General features: G+C 44.0%; 1 protein-coding gene across 2 annotated transcripts; it reads left to right on the forward strand.

Moving 5' to 3' along the window:
* pi4kaa (phosphatidylinositol 4-kinase, catalytic, alpha a) lies at positions 1-24777 on the forward strand. Of its 2 annotated transcripts, none has more exons than XM_056403581.1 (54): positions 1-163; positions 2409-2525; positions 2617-2710; positions 2825-2913; positions 3584-3656; positions 3749-4011; positions 4112-4178; positions 4266-4414; positions 4523-4588; positions 4678-4774; positions 4874-5065; positions 5162-5262; positions 6365-6494; positions 6578-6707; positions 6796-6891; positions 6970-7153; positions 7613-7713; positions 7848-8016; positions 8548-8598; positions 8797-8905; positions 9042-9178; positions 9266-9399; positions 9487-9569; positions 9664-9734; positions 9829-9953; positions 10055-10136; positions 10984-11067; positions 11170-11259; positions 11368-11487; positions 11747-11839; positions 12134-12290; positions 12380-12507; positions 12590-12748; positions 12835-12986; positions 13076-13183; positions 13732-13952; positions 14931-15086; positions 15385-15464; positions 15589-15788; positions 16298-16385; positions 16474-16641; positions 16727-16780; positions 16951-17071; positions 17635-17764; positions 17853-17923; positions 18411-18483; positions 18572-18752; positions 18845-18949; positions 19262-19387; positions 19816-19936; positions 20043-20202; positions 20347-20436; positions 21186-21269; positions 21411-24777. In XM_056403581.1, exons 1-54 carry the CDS (start codon positions 65-67, stop codon positions 21460-21462), a joined length of 6381 nt encoding a protein of 2126 aa, XP_056259556.1. In that variant the 5' UTR covers positions 1-64; the 3' UTR covers positions 21463-24777. The 2 variants fall into 2 exon arrangements, with proteins under 2 accessions (XP_056259556.1, XP_056259557.1); XM_056403582.1 differs by having other exon boundaries at positions 13732-13859.
* Positions 24778-24820: the final 43 nt, after the last annotated feature.

Raw genomic sequence — 24820 nt, forward strand, 5'->3', positions numbered from 1 at the left:
TCCTCCTCAGGACGAATGAAAGATGTCTGTGTTTGTACAGCAGCATTAGGGCATCTTTAAAAACATGTCTGTCAATGGAGAAGGAAACAGAGGATTTTACTTCAACACCGTCCTGTCTTTGGCTCGGTCGTTGGCGGCTCACCGGCAGGCACCGTTAGAAAAGGTAACGTTACAGTTACACGGCTAACGGCTAACGGCGGTAACGAGCTAATACCTGTCAAACTGTCCGAGACACCGAGGCCCGTCTGTAACTTCGCTTTTCTTCCCGTGGGATCTCTGTTACACATCCGAAAACACAGTAAACATGTCGTTTGTCGTGTCCGTGTTTTGATTGACGTTTTCATTTTGTGATTTAACAGCGAACTCGCGCCAACAGAGATCTGTATCTGACTTCGAAGCTTTGCTAACGTCGGCTAACGTTAGCTGTTTTGAACCTGTACTTAATCTTCCCCTAGGTTAACGTTAAAGACTTTAAAGGAAGAAAAGCCGCCACATCATTTCTACATTTCCCCTTTGAAATGATTGTGTTTTTCTCTCTTGTTAGCTCTTTGACTGTCATTCAGACGGGACGGCGTAGGGAACAGTGGCTAATGCAAACTTTGTTGTTGTCTGTTCATTTTCATATTAACACAAGCTGGAAAACTCAAATCTTCATTATGTGTTATTCTTTATTATGACAAAGAGGTGCTACAGTCCTCTGTCATTCAATTCTCAGCCACCCAACACTATATTATAGAGCTGCAACACTTAGTCCATTAGTTGATCAACAGAAAATTAATCTCAAATGATTTGTTAATCTATTAATCCATTTTTATTTCAAGCAAAAATGCCACAGTTTAGTAATACAGTGTAAGTGCTAGAATGCGCTGCCTTTCTTGGTCTAATCAATTATTTCCTTGATGCATCAATTTATCATTTGATCTTAAAGATTCTTAGAGGCTGGAGCAAGATCATGTTTGGCATTTGTGCTTCAAAAAGATAATCAAACAGTTAATCCATTATCAATATTGTTTTCTATCGATTAACTAATTGATAAATAAAGTAACTGTTGCAGCTATAATGGGAATATTTTGCTGCCTGGGGACTCATAAATCCCATGATCACTGTGTGCTAGTTGCTTTTTTTGTAATTAAACTAAAGTAAAACATTAACTGTGCCCTGCATTATTATGTAATGTTGTAGCCCTGTGTCAAAATCTAGTTCTAACACCTTTATTATTTTTTGTTGATATTATTCTCACACTGGTGCATTTTACTAAATAAAGCTGTTTCTCATTAAATGATCACAAACTAAGTTACATACAGAAAACCTTTGGGCCAGGCATAGTGTGGAATAAAGCTGCCGTCTGTACTGTGCTGTGTGCACTGTGTTTGCTGGGAACTACAAAGTAATTAATTAATCTGGCCATGACAAAGGGAAGGTTAAACTCTGTATCACCATCATAATTTAGAGAAATGAGGGAAGTTTTATCTTCTGAAAAACCTCTGAAGTGCAATCAAAAGTTGAACTGACCAGAGAAGACACCCACTGAGATTGAAAATGGGGAAATGTTAAACAGGAAGTTTGTCGTATGATGAAAGTGCTGTGATAGCAATAATGCAATGAGCAGGCAGCACATTGCATTCATGTGTAAATGGCATTTGTCAGTTTGTGGAACCTGTAAGATTAAGTGACCAGTCTCGTTAGTAGTTGGTATGAGCACACATTAAATATAGCGTCAGCCATCTCTTTGACCTACATGAGACTGCAGCTAACGATAATTTTCATTATCGATTACTCTGCTGGTTAATTTCCAGATTAATTCCTTGATTGTTTTGTCTTTGTAATTGTAAGAAAATAGAGGAAATACCTATTATAGTTGCCCAGAACCTCTGAGAGACATTGTTAAAGTGCCAGCTGATTGTACTTTTGAAGAGGGAAAACTATTGTATTTTATTACTGTTTTGGTACGGAGAAACATAACGGTGTTTGACGTGATCATTTGAAATTGAGTGTTGATACTTTTCCACTGTGATCAGAATAGGTCAGAAAATGTCCTTCATGGCCCCTTATCCTGCATAATTATCATCATCCTGCATTATTAAAAGAATCTCAGATAAAACATGTAGGGACTGTGGTCTCACTCTCTCTTTTTAAATGGTTGTTAATCCCTCTCTGAGCTCACGTCTGGCCCTTTAGCATTAGGCTAATTAATGCCAGAGGCAGGATTTTGGCTCGATTCCTGAAGCCCATTTAGGCCGACAAAATCATTATTGCTAATGGAAGTAGACATGAATGATGAGTCTTTTTAATCCCAGTGGGCAGGTAAATTCTGTACCACTGAAACAGATCGTATTATCTAAATAGAGGCATTAAAGATAAAGCTTTCAGCACATCTGAGTTGTGAACCACGTGTCGTCCTCCCACAGGTCCAGAAGCTACAATGCATGTGCCCTGTGGACTTCAGAGGAGTCTTCCAGCTGGATGAGAGGAGGAGAGATGCTGTCATTGCACTGGGCATTTTCCTAGTAGAGTCAAACCTGCAGGTAAACATCATACCTGCTCACCTCTTCACTTTGTGGTACTTTTATTTCTGAGGCTGGTTATTTCTTTGGTAACCCTCCGCTTGTGTTGCAGCACAAAGATGCTATCGTCCCTTACCTTCTCGGGTTGCTTAAAGGGATTCCTAAAGTTCAGTGGATTGAAGAAAGCTCAGAACGCAAATGTAGAGGTAAAGATACACCTGTGATGATATTAAATGTATAATCCTCAGCTGTGCAGCAATGTGTTTTAATATCATTGATCGTGCAGTTCAATGACGTTAGGTGAACTTCCTGTCTTGCAGAAGCCCTTCCTGTTGCGGAGAACTTCAGCTTTTGTCTCGTAACGCTGCTCTCAGATGTCGCTCAGCGTGATGAGACCTTACGAGGACAGGTGTGTGTTTGCATCACCGTGTGATCGAGTTAGATATTAGGCTCGTTTGTGATGAACCAGGCCTGAGCTGAATCCATCACCGCACATTACAACTTTTCCCTTTTTCATTTTATCAGTCTTATTGAAAAGGTTTCCTCTGTTAACAGAAACACTGCTCTGTGGTTGATGACAACTAAATGAATATACAACAGATGTTCCAGATAGAATCGCAGAGCGGGACCTGTGTTTATTTCCTGTAGGAGACAAAAGGTTTGATAAGAATTGCGACATGAGAATTTTAAGAGTTAGCGCTGAACAGCAGCTGCACAGACTGACATTAAGCCCAGACGGTCTTAATTATGTCTGTATGTATGACCTGTATCCCTGCTTTTCCTCTCAGCATTACATGTGTAACTGAGAATATTTTTATTTTGGGATGTGAAGGAGTTTGTGGTGGACAGGATCCGTCTTTTCCTATCACACAGAACGTCATTAAAACAACTTCACCTTTGTGATGGATTCAAAGCCAGACGGATTAATAATGAATGACATTTATTGAGTATCTCAGATGTTTATGTGACTTTCTGTATATCCTGGAAGAAGTCATCCACCTGCTCTTGTCCATGTTCCAGTATCTTGCTGATGTGGGTGGTGATATGTGCATTTTTATGTGATGATCTAACATTGACAGATCCTGGAGGCGGTCATGGACATTATGCAGGTGCTGCAAGATATCTGCAAGGATCCAGAGGCTCACGATAAAGGTACCAACATAACAAACACTAAATCTTCCTCTGTATGTTTCTCAGCTGTTATTGGTTTAGATATATTCTACTTTCTGTGTTTCTCCCTGCAGAATACCTGTGCAGGTACACTGTTCCCACGCTGCTCGGCGTCGCCCGAGCGTTTGGCCGATACAGCAACACCGACGAGTCTCTTCTGTCCAAGCTGTTCCCTCGACCGGTCGCTCCTGTGCTGCCTTCAGGCGACGACAGCGACGCCTCCCGCCGGAGGTCCTTCAACGACTTCCGTTCCATCCTGCCGAGCTCTTTGCTCTCGGTGTTTCAGGGAGACACTCTGAGACGCAAAGGCTCCTCCGTGTCCAGCGTGTCACAACAGGTATTAATAGTTAAACAGCACAAGATGACAAACATAATGACCTGTGGTGAAGCGGAGGAAGCAGAGCCACATGTTTCCACGTTTTTCCTTTTGTTTTTAGGCCAGTCCAGAGAGAGGAGGCCTGACCCCCAGCTTGCCTGCTGATCCCTCTGCACAGTACTTTGAAGGTAAGTGCATTAGCAGGAGCAGCTGAGCCCGTTGGCCTTTCAGGAAACATTAACGACTTGCTGAAGAACACGCTCTCCCCCCTTCAGGCTCATACCTCCCCGACGGCAGCGCAGTGGACCCTGACTACTACTTCTCCACCATCAGCTCCAGCTTCTCTGTCTCGCCTCTTTTCACCGGGAGCAGCTCTGGAGAGTTTCACGTCCCTCTGGATATGCTCAGACAGCTCCTCCACATGGTCAGCCGTAACCACAGCGACACAATAAATACATCCAAACACATACATGTAGTTAGCGTGTATGGAAAGAACATGCATGAAAAAACATTTACCTCTTTCTCTTGATAGGTTGAACAATTTGTGTCTGAGACGTTTTTGAAATCACTGGATGACGCCTTGGCAGAACTTATCGAGGTATTACTCTGAAATCACTGCAGATGTTTCTCTGTTCTTTTTTTTTTTTACACATCTGGTTCATTAATAGTTTGTTTCATCATCGGCAGCTGAATCCTGGATTTCATCTGTACTACAAAACCTTCAGTGACCCTCTGTATGTAGCCATATTCAAAATGCTGAGAGACACCCTGTACAATTTGAAAGGTAAAGAATCCAGTTTCTCTTTATTATTATTATTATTATTATTATTCCGAAATTTTAAAGCCAGTAAAGAAATAACAATGTATTTTCTGCGTTCACCAGACCTGCAGACGGACTACGTGAAGGAGGTTCACGACTTTGTGCTGGAGCAGTTCAGCAGCAGCCAGTCGGAGCTGCAGAGGATCCTGCACGACGTGGAGTACCTCCAGAGCGAGCTGAGCCCGCTCAAGCTGCGCTGCCAGGCCAACGCTGCCTGTGTGGACCTCATGGTGTGGGCTGTCACCGAGGAGCAGGGTGAGCCTGTGGTTCATTCAGACAGGAAGTGATGCATGTTAGGAGTCATCTCTGCAAAGTCTCTCTGTTTTCTCCCCCAAAAAATGTTTTCACCAGGAGCTGAAAACCTTTGCACCAAACTGTCAGAGAAGCTGCAGTCGAAGACGTCCAGCAAAGTCATCATCGCTCACATGCCCCTCCTCATCTGCTGCTTACAGGTAACAGTTTGCTGCTCGTGTTGCCAGCTTCACTTTTAAGAGCTACCTAAAAAAATTAAAGTTATATGATCACATGTGTGGCTGAACTGAAAACTGACAGCACAGATAAAGAGTAGTTGAGCTCTCTTTGAGTTTCTATTAATCAGGCCTGGGTTGCAACAATCTCTTGGCTAACTAGTAGTCATTTGTTTAATGGGTAGAAATGTAGGCTGCCACTTTTTTCAAATGAATCTGTCAGTGTTATTCATTACCTGTACGATGGAGAAACAAGACTAAGGACTCTATTTTCACAGTCCAAAGCATGCAGTCTAAAGCGTGTGGCATTTAGGGCGTGTCCATATCACTTCTGCTATTTTAAAGACAGAAAAATCAGTTGCTGCTCCAGGCACATGGTTCAAAGGAAGTTTCTTAATTATCCCTGGGAGTGTTTTGGGCGTAACATGCTATAAACAAATCACAGTGCCAGCTCCTATTCCCTTTAAAAGCCAGGTGTCTCTGCAGCTTTCTCTGTTTCACACAGAGTTAGATTCTATTTGTGGTGTGTTGATTAAATATTGTGACTGACCAGTGAGTCCAGTCCTGATAAACACACACACACAGCAGCTGTGTGCAACCTGAGGGGAAAGGAAAAGCTGAGAATCAATGCACTGCAGACTGCAACAACACAAATCATTAGACGTCTTTTATGTTTTATTATAAGTGTAATCACATTTTCGGTTCATTATGAATCTGTGGTGGACACATTTAGTCTTTGTGATGAGTGGGAAACACTGGCACGTACATAACAGGCACGATGGGCTCCGCCTGTGTGGGCACATATTACTCTCTTGATAATGCTCCTTAAACTAACAGAGGAAAAACCTGCAACACTCACCTCAGACCAGGTTTCTGCTGGTCAACCGCTCGCCACTGCCTCAAGATAGCAATGCACCAACAATGTGCCTGTCCACACCTCATTCTAAGGGCGCACAGACGGGTGCAAGTGTATTTGCTATTTGAGCAATGTGAACGCTGGGCGGGAAATTGACAACTGTGTCGGTCTGAAACTGGCGAAGACACTTGCATTTCACGGGGGACTCACAAAGTCTGTGTTTGTGTCCAGGGTTTGGGTCGTTTGTGTGAGCGCTTCCCTGTGGTGGCTCATTCCGTCACCATGTCACTGAGAGACTTCTTGGTGGTGCCCTCTCCTGTTTTGGTGAAGCTGTACAAATACCACAGCCAGAACACTCCAGGTAACAGCACAACACTCAACTCCAGTCTTTTATTTTATTTTATTCCACTTCCACATTTTCTTACAAATGAATTATTTTCCAAGGTGGTGGTGAGATAAAGATCCACGTGACGAACGAACACTCCCAGTCAACGCTCAGCACCAATTCTAGCAAGAAGAGCCAGCCCTCCATGTACGAGCAGCTGCGGGACATCTCCATAGACAACATCTGCAGGTGAACGCAGCCGCCGACACACCTGTGCAGCATACGCACACGCTAGTATCAACACAGCCATAACTCCAGCCTCTCCGTCTGCCCTCAGGTGCCTGAAAGCAGGACTGACTATGGATAACGTCATCGTGGAGGCTTTTCTCGCCAGTCTCTCCAACCGTCTCTACATCTATCAGGAAAATGACAAGTGAGTCCAGCTTCCTGTCACACCGAGTCTGAGGAGAATGAAAAGTTATTTACACTCTCCCCTCTCTCCCCCAAAAAGGGATGCCCACCTGATCCCTGACCACACCATCAGAGCTTTGGGTCACATTTCTGTGGCCTTGCGGGACACCCCCAGAGTGATGGAGCCCATCCTCCAGATCCTGCAGCAGAAGTTCTGTCAGCCTCCCTCCCAGCTCGATGTCCTCATCATAGACCAGCTGGGCTGCATGGTCATCACAGGCAATGTGAGTTTTTATTTAACTTCTCTATTGTTCATTAAAACTGTGTCAGTTCATTTAATCACTTGTTTTTGAGGCTTTATGTTTTCTGTTGTCCGTCACATTCTTGTGACGCCTTGAGGGAACTTCTTAGGATTTGGCACAAACATTGAGTTGGACTATAGGATCAACTTATTAGAATTTGGTGGTCAAAGGTCAAGGTCACTGTGACCTCACAAATCACGTTTTTGGCCATAAATCACAAATTCAATCACAATTTAGCTCAAATGTCTGTGATGACATGTTATATCCAAAAGGCCAGAGGTCAACTTCACTTTGACATCATAATGTTCTGCAAAAACACTTCCTGCTGTTATTCAACGCTATAACTCAGGATTTTGACCATATTTCCTGCAACTTGGCTGATTGTCGGCGGAAACAACCACGAGGCGGTGATTGTAGTTTTTCTTTTTTCTTTCACCTCAGCAATACATCTACCAGGAGGTGTGGAATCTGTTCCAGCAGATCAGTGTCAAGGCCAGCTCCATGGTGTACTCTACCAAAGACTACAAGGACCATGGATACAGGTGAGCAGCACCTTCTTCTAGAGTTGTTGACTACATGAGAAAAGTGTGAGAGCGTGTTCCTGCTCACAGACGAGCGTCATTCCCAGTTGTGTCCTGAACATTGAGTAAGTGAACGTTCCCTCCTCTCCGTACAGACACTGCTCCTTGGCTGTGATAAACGCTCTGGGCAACATAGCAGCGAACGTTCAGGCCGAGCAGATGGTCGACGAGCTGCTGGTCAATCTGCTGGAGCTTTTTGTTCAGCTGGGCTTAGAGGGGAAGAGAGCCAGTGAGAGAGCCTCAGACAAAGGTCCAGCTCTGAAGGTATGACACACACACACACACATACACACACACACACACACACACACACACACACACATGCACATAGTTACTATAGATACAGTAGTGATGCAGCTGCACTGTTGGGACATGTGGGTACTGCAGAAAGAACCACAGCAATGTAGTCCAGTAAAAAGTTTGTCCTGGTTTTACTTTTGCCGCAGTGCAGAGAAACATCAACCAAACTAATACATGCAAGTGCACATTCCAGATATAATATCTTGTAGCTTTCTGTATTTTCAACCTTTTTCTTCATCAACCTCCTGCTTTCTTGTTAAGATCCATTCAATCAGCAAATCACTTAATAAGAGATTACCGTACACTGACTTCTTAGAGCTCACGCTTTCCTATGCTGAGGGTTTACTGAAGAATGTTTTTTATAGGTTTAAAGTCATTTTGTGTGTTTTCTTCATGTAGAAAAAGATTAAAACAAACTGAGAGGTGCGACCGATGGCCTGAATGTGTCAGTAGAGGTCTAACTCAGCTCTGCCTCTCTCTCCTTTGTCTCTCCAGGCTTCGAGCAGTGCTGGAAACCTCGGTGTCCTCATTCCAGTTATTGCAGTGGTAATTAGTTTGGATGTTCACGACATTTTCAGTTTGGCTTTACCTACATAAATAACAAGATTTAGTCTGTTAACGTGTCTTTTTGTTTGGGCCAGTGAAAGCAAATATAAGAAATATAAATGAAGATGTACAAATGCTAGTTAAGTTTTTATCCACTGAGATCTGTTCTCTCTCTTCTTCTTCTTCTTCTGCTGTTAGCTGACTAGGAGGTTGCCACCAATTAAGGAAGCAAAGCCACGTCTGCAGAAGCTCTTCAGGGACTTCTGGCTCTACTCTGTCGTCATGGGATTTGCAGTGGAGGGTTCAGGTAGAAAGAGCTTGCTCGCTGATAATCTGTCCCTTTCTGTTTCCACTGCACCCCCCCCCCCCACCCCCACTTCTGAAAATTCTAATGCGTCATACTCGGTCGTAACATCACGATCTGTCGCTGTTGACGTCCTCAGGTCTGTGGCCGGAGGAGTGGTACGAAGGAGTCTGTGAGATTGCCACCAAATCACCGCTGCTCACGTTTCCCAGTGGAGAACCTTTACGCTCAGAGCTGCAGTACAACTCTGCACTGAAGAACGACACTGTCACCCCGGTACGAGAACACACTCACCTGCATGCACAAACACACACACACGATACATGTTCTGACACTGGTCTATGGTTGATTGCTGAACTTTAGGCGGAGCTGAATGACCTGCGCAGCACCATCATCAACCTGCTGGATCCTCCTCCTGAGGTGGCCGCTCTCATCAACAAGCTGGACTTCGCCATGTCCACGTATCTGCTGTCCGTTTACAGACTGGAGTACATGAGGTAATCCGACATGATGACGCACACATCGCCTCATGTGCTCGACTGCGTTCGGTGATTCTAACCTTTATTCTGTCGTGTTTCTGTCAGGATGCTGCGTTCTCTGGACTCTGATCGCTTCCAGGTCATGTTTCGATACTTTGAAGACAGAGCAATACAGAAAGATAAATCTGGTGAGCTGAAGAAAACAATAAAGATGTGAACCTTTTCTAAAAGACAAAAACAAAACAAAAGCTGTTGGATTAATCTTGAATCAATTCCCTCCAGGCATGATGCAGTGTGTGATCGCCGTCAGTGACAAGGTCTTCGAGGTCTTCCTGCAGATGATGGCTGAAAAAGTAAGAGAGATGTTTCCACTTGAGAAGAACTCGGCACACGTCTGACCCTGTGTTTCATTACCCGGCGTATCCTAATTAAATGTCATATTTTCAGCCAAAAACCAAAGGCCACGAGGAGGAGCTGGAACGCCACGCTCAGTTCCTCCTGGTCAACTTCAACCACATCCACAAGAGGATCCGCAGAGTGGCTGACAAATACTTGTCCGGCTTGGCTGAAACGTGAGAGTTATTCATTAACTCATTAACTCTCATTTATATACTCTTTAAAATGCAGGTTCATACCCAGTGAAGTCAACGTCAGTGTTTCTCTCGCTCCTCAGCTTCCCCCATTTGTTGTGGAGCGGCCGTGTGCTGAAGACCATGTTGGACATCCTGCAGACGCTGTCCCTCTCGCTCAGCGCAGTAAGTCTTCGTCATTCACACTGTCCCAGCCTTCCTCAAACAGGAAATTAGTTAAAATATCATGTTTTTAAATTCAGTGTTTCTCAAGTGACCACAAAGCCCAGTAGTGAGTATTGTACATGTGTTGTTTTCAATATTCAATCAGACTTTATTTGCAGTGTTGTTGGACTACAGTTTACGTTTTGTGATTTACCTCAACAATGATCAGCGTGACATTAGAAAGGAAACGTGGATGAAGCTAACGGTTAGCCTGCACTGGGACTGTGCTAAACGTCACCAGTTATCAGCCTGTTAACTATCAAACACGGACAACAGACACAATCACAGACAGATGGTTCAAGACCGGGTCGATTTTTAAAAGAAAATCAAATGAAACCTTCGACATAACGGTGCGTTTGATGACATCCGACCAGTGTTTATCCGTCGATGCTACACAAATAGCACCACCTGCTGTTGAGCAGTGTGTGAGGTGCAGGGGTCGTCGATAATTGAAACTCTGCGCCAGGTCAGGGACGACCCCAATACCAGAGCGGTTAGGGCGCACACTACATGATACTACAGGTTTGACTCTCTCTTTATGCTGCAGTCTTTCTCCTACTCTCGATCTACTCCTGTCCAATGAAGGTATTAAAACGCCCCAAACAGAAAACCTCCGGCCCAGGTGACCCACAGCACGACTGAAGGAGTTTGGCCTATTGGTTTAGGGGATGTGTCGGGGAGTTAGTTCGTCTTTGGGTCGGAAAAAGTTTGAGAAACTGCATTATTCAAAACTGTAACACCTTTCTTTCATCCTGTCTTTACATGTGTGTACCATGACATTAATAGTGACGTTTGTGTTGCATTGCAGGACATTCATAAAGATCAACCTTACTACGACATCCCAGACACGCCGTACAGGATCACAGTCCCGGATACATATGAAGCCAGAGAGGTAATGTTGTTTCTCACAGACCTCAGATATCAGAGTGTGAAAATAAATGTGAGAAAAGTGCTTGTTTCACATGTACAGTATTTATCCTGTCTTTAATTGCAGAGCATTGTGAAGGATTTCGCTGCTCGCTGCGGGGAGATCCTGAAAGAGGCGATGAAGTGGGCTCCGTCCGTCACCAAATCCCACCTGCAGGTAACATTTAGCACCAAACCTTCACATGTGGAGCTCAGATGATAAATAAACACGGTGGCGGCTTTAATGTGGTTTTAACTCGCCGTACGTCATGCAATGTTTTTCCAGGAGTATCTGAACAAACATCAGATCTGGGTGTCGGGTCTCTCCCAGCACACGGGCCTCGCCATGGCCACAGAGAGCATCCTGCACTTCGCCGGTTACAACAGACAGAGCACGACTCTGGGGGTGAGACACCAACTGAGTTTTCATCCACTAAAACCTGTTGATGCTTTCGTTTGTCGGCAGCGATAGACTGAGATTTTATTTTGTTTCATGTATTTATGTTGAAGCCGAAAGAAATTTGAGACGGTTCATGAGCAGAGCATTATGGGAGTTATTTGCCGAAGAGGTTGTGATATAGAGCCAGAATACATAGAGAAGATACCATTTCTATCTGTTGTCATTATTCCTACGCTTCATTTTACTTCTTCCTGTTCACCTTTAGTCCACTCAGCTGACTGAGAGACCGGCCTGTGTGAAGAAGGACTACTCCAACTTCATGGCCTCCCTCAACCTCAGGAACAGATACGCCGGAGAGGTAAAACCACCTGATCATAGCGGTTACCGTGGTTACCCTCGCCCTCTCTTTCATACAGCAGAATTCAAATCAGTTTTTCTCTTTTACATAGTTTTCTCAAAGTAAACATAAATACTGTATTTATATTTATATTTAATAAATGTTTGTGAAATGAAAACTGTCAGTAAACTACTGTAAATGAACGAAATGATAAGTGTGGCTGCTGAAGAACAGCTGCTGTGGACTTTAACTCTAAGCTTGATAGAAAATAAATATAATTTTCTGCTGCTCATGTCTCGGGTCTTTTGTCTGCAGGTTTCAGGAATGATCCACTTCGCCCAGGCCGTCCGAGGACAGTCCGATCTGAGCCGGCTGATGATCAAGCAGATGGGAGAAGCTTTGGACTCGGCGCAGCCCGAGGCCTTCACCGAGGCCATGTTCAAACTGGCGGCTTTGCTCATCAGCAGCAAAGGTTTGACTCTTACTGTTGACACACATGATTATATCTTAGACCAAATTCAGGCTGCGAACTTGTCGTGTGACTGCTGCCATCCTCCTTAGACTGTGATCCTCAGCTGCTGCACCACCTCTGCTGGTCTCCTCTCAAGATGTTCACAGAGCACGGCATGGAAACAGCCATTGCATGCTGGGAGTGGTTGCTGGCAGCACGTGTTGGAGTTGAAGTACCGGTACGTAGTTATATATTACTTTTGTTAAATTCTTCTTCTTGCATTTGTGTTGTAAACGTACCGTCTGTCTGACTGTTCCTAGTTCATGCGGGAGATGGCGGGGGCGTGGCAGATGACCGTGGAGCTGAAGATGGGGTTGTTCTCGGACGCTCAGGTGGAGGCCGATCCTCTGGCGGCATCGGAGGAAAGTCAGCCCATCCCCTGCCCTCCAGATGTTACCCCTCACCACATATGGATCGAGGTCAGACGCACGTTACGCCGCCGGGGGTTGTAACCGCCTTCTCCGCTGTCACTAACCGCCTCTTTTATCTGCCTCCTCTCCTCCAGTTTCTAGTCCAGAGGTTTGAGATCGCCAAGTACTCCAGCGCCGATCAAGTGGAGATCTTTTGCAGTTTACTTCAGCGCTCGCTGTCTCTCAACGTGGGCGGGGCTAATAGTAGCCTCAACCGCCACGTAGCTGCTATAGGACCTCGTTTCAGGTACGCAGAGTTGATGTCAGTTTTGTGAATCTAATAATAAAAGGTTGAATGACTGTGTGTTTGTAATGAGTGTGTTCCTCTGTCTCCAGGCTGCTGACTCTGGGTCTGGCTCTGCTCCACTCTGACGTCGTCACCAATGCGACTGTGAGGAACGTGCTCCGAGAGAAGATCTACTCCACAGCCTTTGATTACTTCAGGTGCTCACACACACACACACACACACACACACACACACACACTCATTACGGTGCGACATGCATGTCATTCATTTGTGTGCTATTTTTTACAGCGAGGCCACAAATATTTTAGTCTTTAAAATGTCTGAAAATACAGACGAATGTCCGAGGATGACGTCTTCATATCGCTTATATCGTCCAAACAACATCCAAACCTAAAGAGAATGAATTCACAACAGTAGAAATCAGAGCAGGAAACCCTCATATATTAAGTGATTAAATATTCACCAGAATTACCAGTAAATTTATTTGCACCAGTTAAATATCTTGTTGCTGTCCAGTGAAAAAATGGGTTTTTCTGAGTCTTAATGAACAATTTAAAAATCCACTGGATTATCAGAAAGACTAATATCGTTCTTCTTAGATCATAAATAGTCGACATTTTGGAGACAGACTTCGACAGTCTGAATCTTTTCAGTTCAAACCTTTAATGTCTCACAGAGAAATGTGAACTACACAAAGAGATAATATAAACAACAATCTAAACTCTCCGTTTTCTGTCTCTGCAGCGTCTCTCCAAAGTTTCCCACCCAAGGTGACAAGCGTCTCCGCGAGGACATCAGCATCATCATCCGTTTCTACGCCAGCATCCTGTCCGACAAGAAGTACCTGGCAGCGTGCCACTTGGTCCCACCCGGTGAGCTTGGTACTACCCCAGCCCCGAGCACGCTCTCTGCCGGGATATTCGGATCGCTTATCGTGTCCAGCACTTCTCCGATATCTATCTTAAGTAAGCCTAAAGCGGTGGAGCTCGGACTGCACCGCAGCAGGGGCATGCTTTTACGCCTGACAAATTTGACGTTTTTCAACCTCGCCGCGCTGCTGATAGATCCTGGCGTCTACCTGTCATATCGATCTAGATTCCCTTTATGTTTTTCTGCCTTCTTCTCTCGGTCACTCACTTTCTTTTCTCTCACTTTTACACTTATCTCTTCCTCTTTCTTTTACTCTTTCAAGCATTTTGCTCGTTTTTTCTACCACAAACAACCTGTTTTTTTTTTTACCTTTTTAATGTTTAGCAGCCGTGAGGAAAAGCGCAAATTTGTCAGCCAGCGTTAAGATGCATGATTATTCATCATGTCAGCCCACCTGTCTGCCCCTCTCCTCGACTGATCAATTTGGTTTCAAAAGAAGAAACTACAAAGTGAAAAATGTTTTTTCTTCCACCCCAGAAAATCCTCTCCTCCTCATTCCCGACGTCCCAGAGAAAAGACATGGTCTCATTCTCATACACATCGAACTGCTTCAGGTAGACGAGTCCTCTAACCGCAGATCCTGGATCAGATTAATCGACTCCTGCCCCCCCTCCCTCCGCCCACCTGCGCATTAACAAGAGAAAATAATATCTGACCCAGTATCAGTGGTTCAAGGCAACTTCTACCTACATGTAAATCCCACACTGGATTTCCCTGCAAATGCATGACCATCACAGCAGCAGAGGACTAACTGAAACAGCTCATCTCGCTCTCCAGACACTCCCTCATCATCGATCACATGTTTTTCACTGTTGACAAGTCATGATATTGATCCTGTGAAAGAAACTTGACCTGTGTTCGAATTTACCATGTGAAACAAAATGCAGATTTTTGACTGAGACAAGTTGTGCAAGTTGAAATGTGTGATAGAGAATACAATTAGTGAGAGAGAGAGAGAGGAAGAGAGAGAGAGAGATTGTTTGTGTGTACTGAATGTATTTGTATGTGGACAGATAATCAGGACCCGTCCTTGAACAGTCTGTCAGTGATGAACGCTGCTGACCTCAGGAGCAACATGGACTCCAGCTCTCGCTCCCAGCAGAGCAGCCAGGGATGGATCAACACCTACCCGCTGTCCAGTGGCATGTCCACCACGTCCAAGAAATCAGGTCCAGCTTTTTCTCAATACAGACGATTCTTAATTTGATTTTGGAAAGTTGAACCTGGAAACTTCACAAATAACAACAACACGACGCTCAGCTTGCAGCTGGGCTCGGATGGTTTTACTTTTAAAGTCACTGTAAACGATCTCAACTCAAAGGTTCAGTTAAAGCTGCGATATTTGTCTGGAGCTATTGAACAAATTAGCAAATTTTTATTTGACGTGGGTTTCCGGCACATAACTTTTGTGTCTTAAAACTTCAGCTGACAGTTGTTTTAACTTTCTTTTACCTCTTCTCCACGTAGGCACGTCCAAGAAGAGCAACAGAGGGACGCAGCTTCACAAATACTACATGAAGCGCAGGACTCTGCTGCTGGCCTTACTGGTGAGTTTCTGAGAACGTCGTCGTCTGGTTCTGAATCCGACTCCCGACGCCTGATCGTCACCATTCTCCTCTCTCTCTCTCTCTCTCTCTCTCTCTCTCTCTCTGTCTCTCTGTGTCTTTCCAGGCCAGCGAGATCGAACGGCTGACCACGTGGTACAACCCGCTGTCCACCCAGGAGCTGGCCATCGCCACAGAGCAGTCAGTGGAGACCAGCATCGCCAACTGGAGATCCAAATACATCAGTCTCACCGAGAAACAGTGGAAGGACAACGTCAACCTGGCCTGGAGCATCGCACCATACCTGGCCATGCAGCTACCCACAAGGTTTTCACCCTCTCTCTCTCTCTCTCTCTCTCTCTCTCTCTCTCTCTCTCTCTCTCTCTCTCTCTCTATATGTAACATGAGGAAAGAAGAAGTAACACAGATGCACAATGAGAACTGAATTCAACAACAATAAAACTTTTCACTTCATTACACTCGGGGGGTTTTTGTTGCTGTGACCGGAAGCTGCTGTTGCTGCCTGGGAGAGGAAGATAAATGACTATCTTCAGAACTTGATAGTAGAAGCTGAAACCTTTGTGATCTAAAGCTAAACAATGAATAATTCGTTAGCATTCAAAAACTGCAGCTCCTTTCCTCTTTATACACGTTTTACTATTTTGCGTAAATGTGATTTTCTTTCTTCTGGAGTTACGGTTTTTCTTTGGCTTTCTGTTGCCACTTTAACTGAATGTAAACACAGCTTTTATTTGTTGTAAGAAAACTCCATATGGTGCGTTTAATGGCAAAAAAAATGTCTCATGTTGTTGATTCTTTACTTGTTTGTTCTCCAGGTTTAAGAATGACGCCATCGTCGCTGAGGTGACCAGGCTGGTGAGGCTGGACCCCGGAGCAGTCAGCGATGTGCCCGAGGCCGTCAAGGTAAAAATCACTTTCTTCTGGTGAGGCTCGGCTGTTAAACGTTGGAAACCTGTGAATAAACAAAAGTTTTATTTTACTGTTCCACCAGTTCCTGGTGACGTGGCACACCATCGACGCCGACTCCCCTGAGCTCAGCCACATCCTGTGCTGGGCCCCGGCCGACCCGCCCACCGGTCTGTCCTACTTCAGCAGCATGTACCCTCCTCATCCTCTCACTGCTCAGTACGGGGTGAAGGTGCTGCGCTCCTTTCCTCCGGTGAGTCACACACAGGTGGAAGTTTGTCTTTTTTCCTTTTGTGCTGCAGAAACTTTTTATATTAATCATGTTCTTTCTCTCGTAGGATGCCATCTTGTTCTACATTCCTCAAATTGTACAGGCTCTCCGTTACGATAAGGTAAACATTAAGAGCTCTGCCTTCACAGGCTGAAAGAAAATAGCTTGCTGTAATTTGTGATAAGCTGTAAGATCTACTGCAGGAATAGGAACTCTTGTGATAATAGTTTAATCGTCATTTATGAAGTAAAGTCGCAGTGGTGACGGACTCCGTCTCTCTGTCCTGCTCAGATGGGTTACGTGAGAGAGTACATCCTGTGGGCGGCGCAGAAGTCTCAGCTCCTCGCCCACCAGTTCATCTGGAACATGAAAACCAACATTTTCATGGACGAGGAGGGACACCACAAAGACCGTGAGTAGAGACTGGACGTCAGAGCGAAGGCCGGCTGATGGCAGAGCTCCTGGTGTAAGGATGCAGCTGTGGTCCAATAGAGGCGTGTCTACGTCTTATTAACACGATCCACAGAACCGTAAAGGCTCGAGTTTAACCTTGAAATTCCTTCATAACAGTAAAAGTTTTGTCTTTTTTCACTGAAAACAGTAAAAGTCTGGCGTCAGCACGCTGTAAAAGATCATTTCACACTCCCTGATGCAAAATAACAAGCATCAAACAGTTCAGTATTAATGCCATTATATATTTTACACCCCAAAGATTTTGTACTCATTCGACAGTAATTATTTATATTTGTTGTTATTGAAATGTAAGATTGCAGATTGATGCATTAATTATTCATTCAGTCATTCCACGTGTGCATTAATCACTCATCTGGCTAACAGCTGCGTATTTCTTGTTATTCTCTGATATATTTTCCTGTTAGTGTGTAATTAGATTATTCTGCCTGATGGGAAAACGCTTATCAGGCCTAATTAAATCATATTAAGTGGATGTAATCACACTTGCTGGTTCCTCGTTAGCGGACATCGGGGAGCTGCTGGAGCAGATGGTGGAGGAGATCACAGGCTCTCTGTCGGGTCCGGCCAAAGACTTCTACCAGAGGGAGTTCGACTTCTTCAACAAGATCACCAACGTGTCCGCCATCATCAAGTACGGTCACTTTGCGAGCGTCTCTCTAAAAGGAAGATGAGACGTTTGACTGCGATTTAAAGCCCTGATGTGTTTTTCTGTTTTTCAGGCCGGTTCCAAAGGGAGAGGAGAGAAAAAGAGCCTGTCTCAAAGCTCTGTCAGATATCAAAGTCCAGCCAGGTAACGCGCTGTTCCACCACAGCTCTGGATGAATGATTATAAAGAAGCAACCTGTAACTGAGCTACAGGTCGAGTCTTTTTCAAAATAGAAAGAAGAAAAAGGGACAAAGAAAAAGCAGAAAACTTAAGCAGATTATGTGACTAATAAAGACAACAACATGTTCTCTTAGGTTCTGTTAATTAACATCTGGCTGCTACAAGAAAACCTGTTACTGAGCCCAAACTCTTTATTATTATTTCCAGAAAATTCCCTTTATCAGTTCAGTTCTTCTTTCAGTTACTCACATTACTTAAACAAATGATCTGTGTCGAGATATAAAAGATATTTTCCCTTCACAGATTCAAAAAGTTGTTCCATACGGAGAGTGGTTGTTTTTTTTCCTCTGTCTGATTTTCTCCTTCGTGTAAAAACACTGAAGGTATTTAAGTTTGAACACGTGAAAATTTGCTGCTGTGAAACTAAAAATGCTCTGGTGTGTTTCTGCAGGCTGTTACCTGCCGAGTAACCCTGAAGCTATCGTGCTGGACATTGACTACAAATCTGGAACGCCCATGCAGAGGTAACGTCAGATTTGAGCTCATGCTTCATGTCTGTTTCACACCCTGTGTCCTCCACCTCACGGGTGTGTGTGTGTCCTGTCGTCACAGTGCCGCCAAGGCGCCCTACCTGGCCAAGTTCAAGGTGAAACGCTGCGGCGTGAGCGAACTGGAGAGGGAGGGTCTCCGCTGCCCCTCAGACTCTCTGGAGGACGGAGAGGAGAATCCGGACGGATCACGCAGGGTTTGCTGGCAGGCCGCCATCTTTAAAGTGGGAGATGACTGCAGACAGGTATCCCTAACCTTCCTCACATTTACTGGAACGTGTCAGTGAGGAGGGGTAATTAAATATCTGACCCTCCTGCGTTTCCCTCCTCCCTCCAGGATATGCTCGCTCTGCAGATCATTGGGCTTTTTAAGAATATCTTCCAGCTGGTCGGCCTGGATCTGTTCGTCTTCCCATACAGAGTGGTGGCCACTGCACCCGGGGTAAGACTCATTAAAACACACCTCTACTTTTTATTTACCAGCTCTATTGTTGAGATAAAGGGACATGGAGACACTTACATCAGGGTAGGAGGGGGCACCCAAAATGCCTCAGTAATAGAGGACATTCACATGGACAGTTTGGGTGTAAATTTCTTTCAATAAATGGATTAAACATGAGTCTGATCGCTCATGTGGTTTGTTTGTTGTGTCCCCATATCTGAACAATTACACTGGTAAAACTTTGACAATGAGGTAAAAACTAAACGTTGTTCTGATAATCAGGTTTTCATGAACTGATCTTCTTCTCCTCAGTGCGGCGTGATTGAGTGCATCCCAGACTGTAAGTCCCGAGACCAGCTCGGCAGACAGACGGACTTCGGGATGTACGATTACTTCCGCAACCAGTACGGCGACGAATCCACCCTCGCCTTCCAGAAGGTGCAGAGTTTTTATCCACCGGCTGTCGCCCTTTTATTTATGATTGTCTGAGGATCCGCTGGAAAGTGTCAAAGCACAGAATAAAACACAAAGCGCATAAAAACATTTTATAAATACAAATAGAAGTGAGTAATAAAAAGTTTAAAATGTAAAGCCTAATTAAGAATTATAAATCATGAAATTCTGTTTTTATACGTCTTACTTTTGATTCATGGGAGTCAAAACAGAGAACCAGAGAGCAGCAGCTTTTCCGTTTGACGAGGAGAGAAGAACTGATTCAGCAAAAGATCTATAAAACTGTGTTGGCATGAAACAAAACCTGGCTGCTGCATGTTCTTACATGATGTTATAACTGTTAAATATCCAGTCACTTATAAACAGCAGCAGCAGAGTTTCAGTCGATCGTGTCGTCTCCTTTCTTTCTGCAGGCTCGGTATAACTTCATCCGCAGCATGGCCGCCTACAGCCTCCTGCTGTTCCTGCTGCAGATCAAAGACAGACACAACGGCAACATCATGCTGGACAGCAAGGGCCACCTCATCCACATCGGTACAGCGTGCTATAGACTCATATCCGTCAGCAGCTCAGTGAGGAGGTGTGACACCCAGCAGTGGCGATTGTGTGTGTTTACATGTCTCCCTCTTGCTTCCTCCAGACTTTGGCTTCATGTTTGAGAGCTCTCCCGGCGGGAACCTTGGCTGGGAGCCGGACATCAAGCTGACGGATGAGATGGTGATGATCATGGGAGGAAAGATGGAGGCCACCCCTTTCAAATGGTTCATGGAGATGTGCGTCAGAGGATACCTGGCTGTGCGGTAAGAAACCAGAACTCTGTTGTCGGGGTAAAGAGTCCGAAGACGTTGAGTTTTGAAGATTAAAGTCAAAGGAAACAGTTTTATATCGTTTAACCTTGTCGTCCCTCATTTGTTTTGACTGTTCACTTCTTCCTGCTCAAACAGACCCTACATGGATGCAGTGGTTTCCCTAGTGACCCTCATGCTGGACACTGGACTGCCATGCTTCAGAGGACAAACCATTAAACTCCTCAAGTAAGTTCATGCAGGAGGAAATCTGTGTGTCAGCAATGTGGCATTTTCACTTTTATAGAACAGCTGATGGTGGAAAAACAAAGAAATGGAGGAGGGGTATGACGTTCAACAAGGGGCCTTGGCGGGAATTGAACCGGGGTGTTTAGGTTATATGGTACGCACCGTAACCATTCAGTGAATAGGAACAAGTGCTCAAAATCTGAGAAGCACCAGAAAAGTCTGTTTGCTTAAGCTTCTGTATGTGGCAACTAATATCATAGTTCTACGCTCAAATCTGCTTTTATTTGTGGGAATTTTAAGGTGTTTTTCAACAATGGATGGAAAAACTACCAGTAACCAACACAGCTAATCCTCCGAGCAGTTTAACATCTTTCAGCTCATTGTTTTGGTTTTACAGACCTGAACTTTACTTACCGCCATTTTCAACCTGCAGATGTTTTTCACTATAAAACCCCTGAGCACTTCCTGCGCAGCACCAAACAGGTGCTAACAAAAGTTAGCAACTAGCTGGTGAACGCTGCGGAGCATTTAGCGGCTAAAGACGGATATTTTTCTAAGTGGCCAGAAACATGACTGAAAATAAACAATAGTCCTGCTCCGTCACGTTCTCTGCTGTGGGTGTAAAAAAACGACTGTTTGCTAAAATGTTCACCACCAAAAAAAAAACAAACTTGTACCACTGCCCCCAAGTGGCCGGAAAATCACTGCAACTTTAAATATTAATGTGTTATTTTTTGTTTTTTAATCAGAGGACGGTTTAATCCACAAATGAGTGAGAAAGAAGCAGCAGCGTTCATCATCAAAATCATCCAAAGTTGTTTCCTCAGTAGCAGGTGAGAAACATGTAACGCGACACTAACATCATGCAGAAACACCAACACGGTTATGAGCTATTATAACGTTATAAACGCCGTTGTGACGTACGTAGACATGAGGTTCTCACTCACAGATTTTAACCGACTTGTTTTCTACAGGAGCAAAACGTACGACATGCTGCAGTATTACCAGAACCAAATCCCTTACTGAGGATCTGCTGCACGTCCAACACACACGTCTCTACACAAGCAATGCAAACCTCCTTTTTAGGTGATTTTAATACGGTGGTGGATGCACCTTTTACGGAGGGCCCCGGGCTGATCTGTTTATCAATCTGCTCCCTGCGAGACAGACAATAATGTGGCACTTTGATCCGTGTTCTCCAATTTTACTGTAAGTTGTCAGATTTTATAATGTACATCTGAGTTTTAAAGTAGTTCTTTGTTTGACTTGAGAGTAAAGAACAATGTTATGACTTTAACCAAAAGAGGTATTTGAATCACCCTTTAAGTATTTTCTTCTTGATGCTGTTATTTGTTACTCAGCAAACATGAACTAAACTGTCACACTAGAGGAAGACGGCCATAACAGGAGCCATATTTATAGTGTTTGTCAAAGCAGCTGTTAAAATCATTGTTATCATTTTGTTACTATGCTGTCCTCCACTTTTATGCACTTTATAGTATTTCATTAATGTCACCTGCCTATGATCAAGTGGCAATAGACAACTTTTCCCCATGTAGCGTTAATGTTGACGCTGCTGTCGCGAAGCAGAACATCGTTCGTTTCACCACTGCGCACAACCAGGAAGTGTGTTGTTTGTTTAGATTATCAGACGCACAATTAATATTTTGTTTCTGGTTGCTAGCGGTAGCGTTAGCAACATGGCCGCCGGTATCTCTAAAAGGAATCTCTCGAAAAAGGAATAATCCCAGATCTCAGTGCTGCCAATTTCTTAAATCCTGGAGCTTTCTCTTTATAGTCGGATTGGCTACAGGGAGCGGGACAAAGCCCGGTGGACCAGTGGACAGGAACATATCAGTCCCAGCACGTCCGAGTCAGTCCAAGGTCCAGTGTCAAGCTCCCTCTTCGTCTTCTTTGCTCCTTTTCTCACCGTCCACTGTTTCCTATACCTGGATAAAGCTTCCAGTAGCTAACGGGGCAGAACAAACGCACTGTTATCCTCTTCCTGTTTTGGTTGCGCAGTGGCAGACTTTCCTCGATCTTTTCTTCTTCATTTTTTCTACAAAAGCTGAATTACATAATGAAATAGAGGCTTATAGGAAAAAAGCAGATGGTGTCATTATTCTGTACGTTTACTTCATAAGGATAAATTCAAATAAAAAAAGTCGTCTATTGCCACTTTTATACAGAGATTAAAACAATGTGCAGTTTAATCAACTGATAAATGAAATTCCAGTAGTTTTGATTTAGTAGAAGACAAACCAGTGTTGTCAAATAGATCAAAGATCAATGCAGGAATCAATCAGCATTTAATCCAATAGTAGTGCTTAGAAATGTAGAAAGGTATTTAGAGAATCAAAGGTAATGATGCTGTAGTATTTACTGTAGAATCACACATCAAGATCACGGCTGTTTTGTCTGTGATTTATGTGCAACTTGTAGAATTACATGTGAAGAGCATAATTATCAGAAGATTTTAAAAACTTTAAACTTTGATGTTTATCTTCAAAGTCAGTCGTGTCACAACTTCCTCGTCTCAGCTTTTAGGTCACATCTCTTAAACAGGAACTCCAGGAACTTAGCAACCCGTAACTTGAGCCTCCAAAAGAACCGGTGAGGCTTTTAATGCCGCAGGTTCCCGCCTTGTGTTTCCGCTGCGTTTTACAAACCGAGGAGAGACACCAGGAAACAATTCAAATGCTGTAATGTAGTGTCATGTGTTTGGCAGGCGAGTGCAGGTGTGGGACAGACTACAGTGGAGTAGGGAGAGTTATGCTAAGTAGCAGGAGCAGGCTGCAGAGGTCTGGTAAGAACACTTCTTTCTAACTCCACACCTCCAGATTTTTTTACCTTTCAAAATTTGTAGTCAGATTCTCGCAGCTCCCTCTGGACACACTACAGGCTTTATACAACTTTTTAAATCTTTAAATGAATCTTTTATTCCAAACAGGACTTTCTGAATCTGCTCCCACCAGCGCAGTCGCCTGTGCTTTTTACTGCCGGCCTGTTTCTGAGCTTCCTGCGGCCGCCGAGAGCTCAGCGCACCGCGACTAAAGAAAACACATGCAAATACACAAACGTGCTGCAAGTTCAGAAAAACTTCCTCATCCATCTGACAAACACATGCGCTGCACATTCACACAACACAACGGACGAGTTTCCAGGAGACACTGAAAAGCGATTGAACCTGGCTGAGACTTGTTGCTCGATGTTGTTCAACACTAACGTCGTGTTGTGTGAATTTGCAGCGAATGTGTTTGTCAGATTGATGAAGATGTTTTTCTGAGCTCGCTGCGCGTTTGTTTTAAGTTGCAGTGTTTTGAGCTCTCGGGGCCACCGTAGGAGCTCCCCTTCAATAATTGCACTTGCATTCCTTCCCTCATGGGTTTCTAGACCTTGGATTTACTATCAGCTCCTGAGCTGCGCTGACGTTTTTCAGCTGCAGAGCGGAGAAGTTACGTGTCGTTAAGTTCCTGTTGTGGGAAAAAAGAGCAGAAGGAAGGAGGGTAGAGCAGCTCCACACCACAGCCTGCATGTCTCAAACACTAAGTGAGATGTACAGTGTTTTCGTCCTGTGTCAGAATACAGGTGTTGTACATGTATACAAGCCCTTCACTGTGTGTTTGTTAGTGTGTGTGTGTGTGTGTGTGTATAACCCTGTTTGGAAACATTCCTCTGCGAGTGTGTGAGGTAAATCAAACCTCTTGTTGGGGGTTTTTGTTGGATGATCTTACAGATGATGATGATTATACCTGAAAAAAAAAAAAAAAAAAAAAAAAAAAAAAAGCCATTTCTCTTCCCCTCGGTGGAAACACAACTGTAGTAATACTTGACAAAAGAGAACTCTAACTTTATGCAATATATTCATGTGTATCGATGCTGTATCTGTGTGTCGTGTTCAACAGATGAAATTTGTTCTATGATTCATTCCATCCCGATCGTTGTGCGTCACGTGTTTTTACGTTGCAGCTGTGACTTCCTGTCGTTACACACAAAGTATTGAAACATACAGACGAACAATGTTTAAATGTCATTGCTGCGATCGGCTCATGACGAAGCCAGTTTTAATGCAGTTGATTTTATGGTTTGAGTTGCTGTTATTTTTAAATCTGTTAGTCATCCTTTATGTCCACTGCTTCCTGTGAACCAGAGGTGTTGGTCACTGTGTAATCTATATGCTGTGTGTGTGTGTGTGTGTGTGTGTGTGTGTGTGTGTGTGGTTTTTGTTGGTATTTGCTCAGTTTGTGGCGACATCATTTGCCAGTTCCAATGAAAATCACATCTGTTATTTTGACCATACGTGAAAACTCATCATTTCCAGATTAAATGTGTGTAACATTTCATCAGTTTCAAGCTGCTTCTGTGTTTTCTTTCATTCTTTAAA

Source organism: Seriola aureovittata, chromosome 18 (genome assembly GCF_021018895.1).
Source record: "Seriola aureovittata isolate HTS-2021-v1 ecotype China chromosome 18, ASM2101889v1, whole genome shotgun sequence".
In the NCBI taxonomy this organism is placed as follows: Eukaryota; Metazoa; Chordata; class Actinopteri; order Carangiformes; family Carangidae; genus Seriola; species Seriola aureovittata.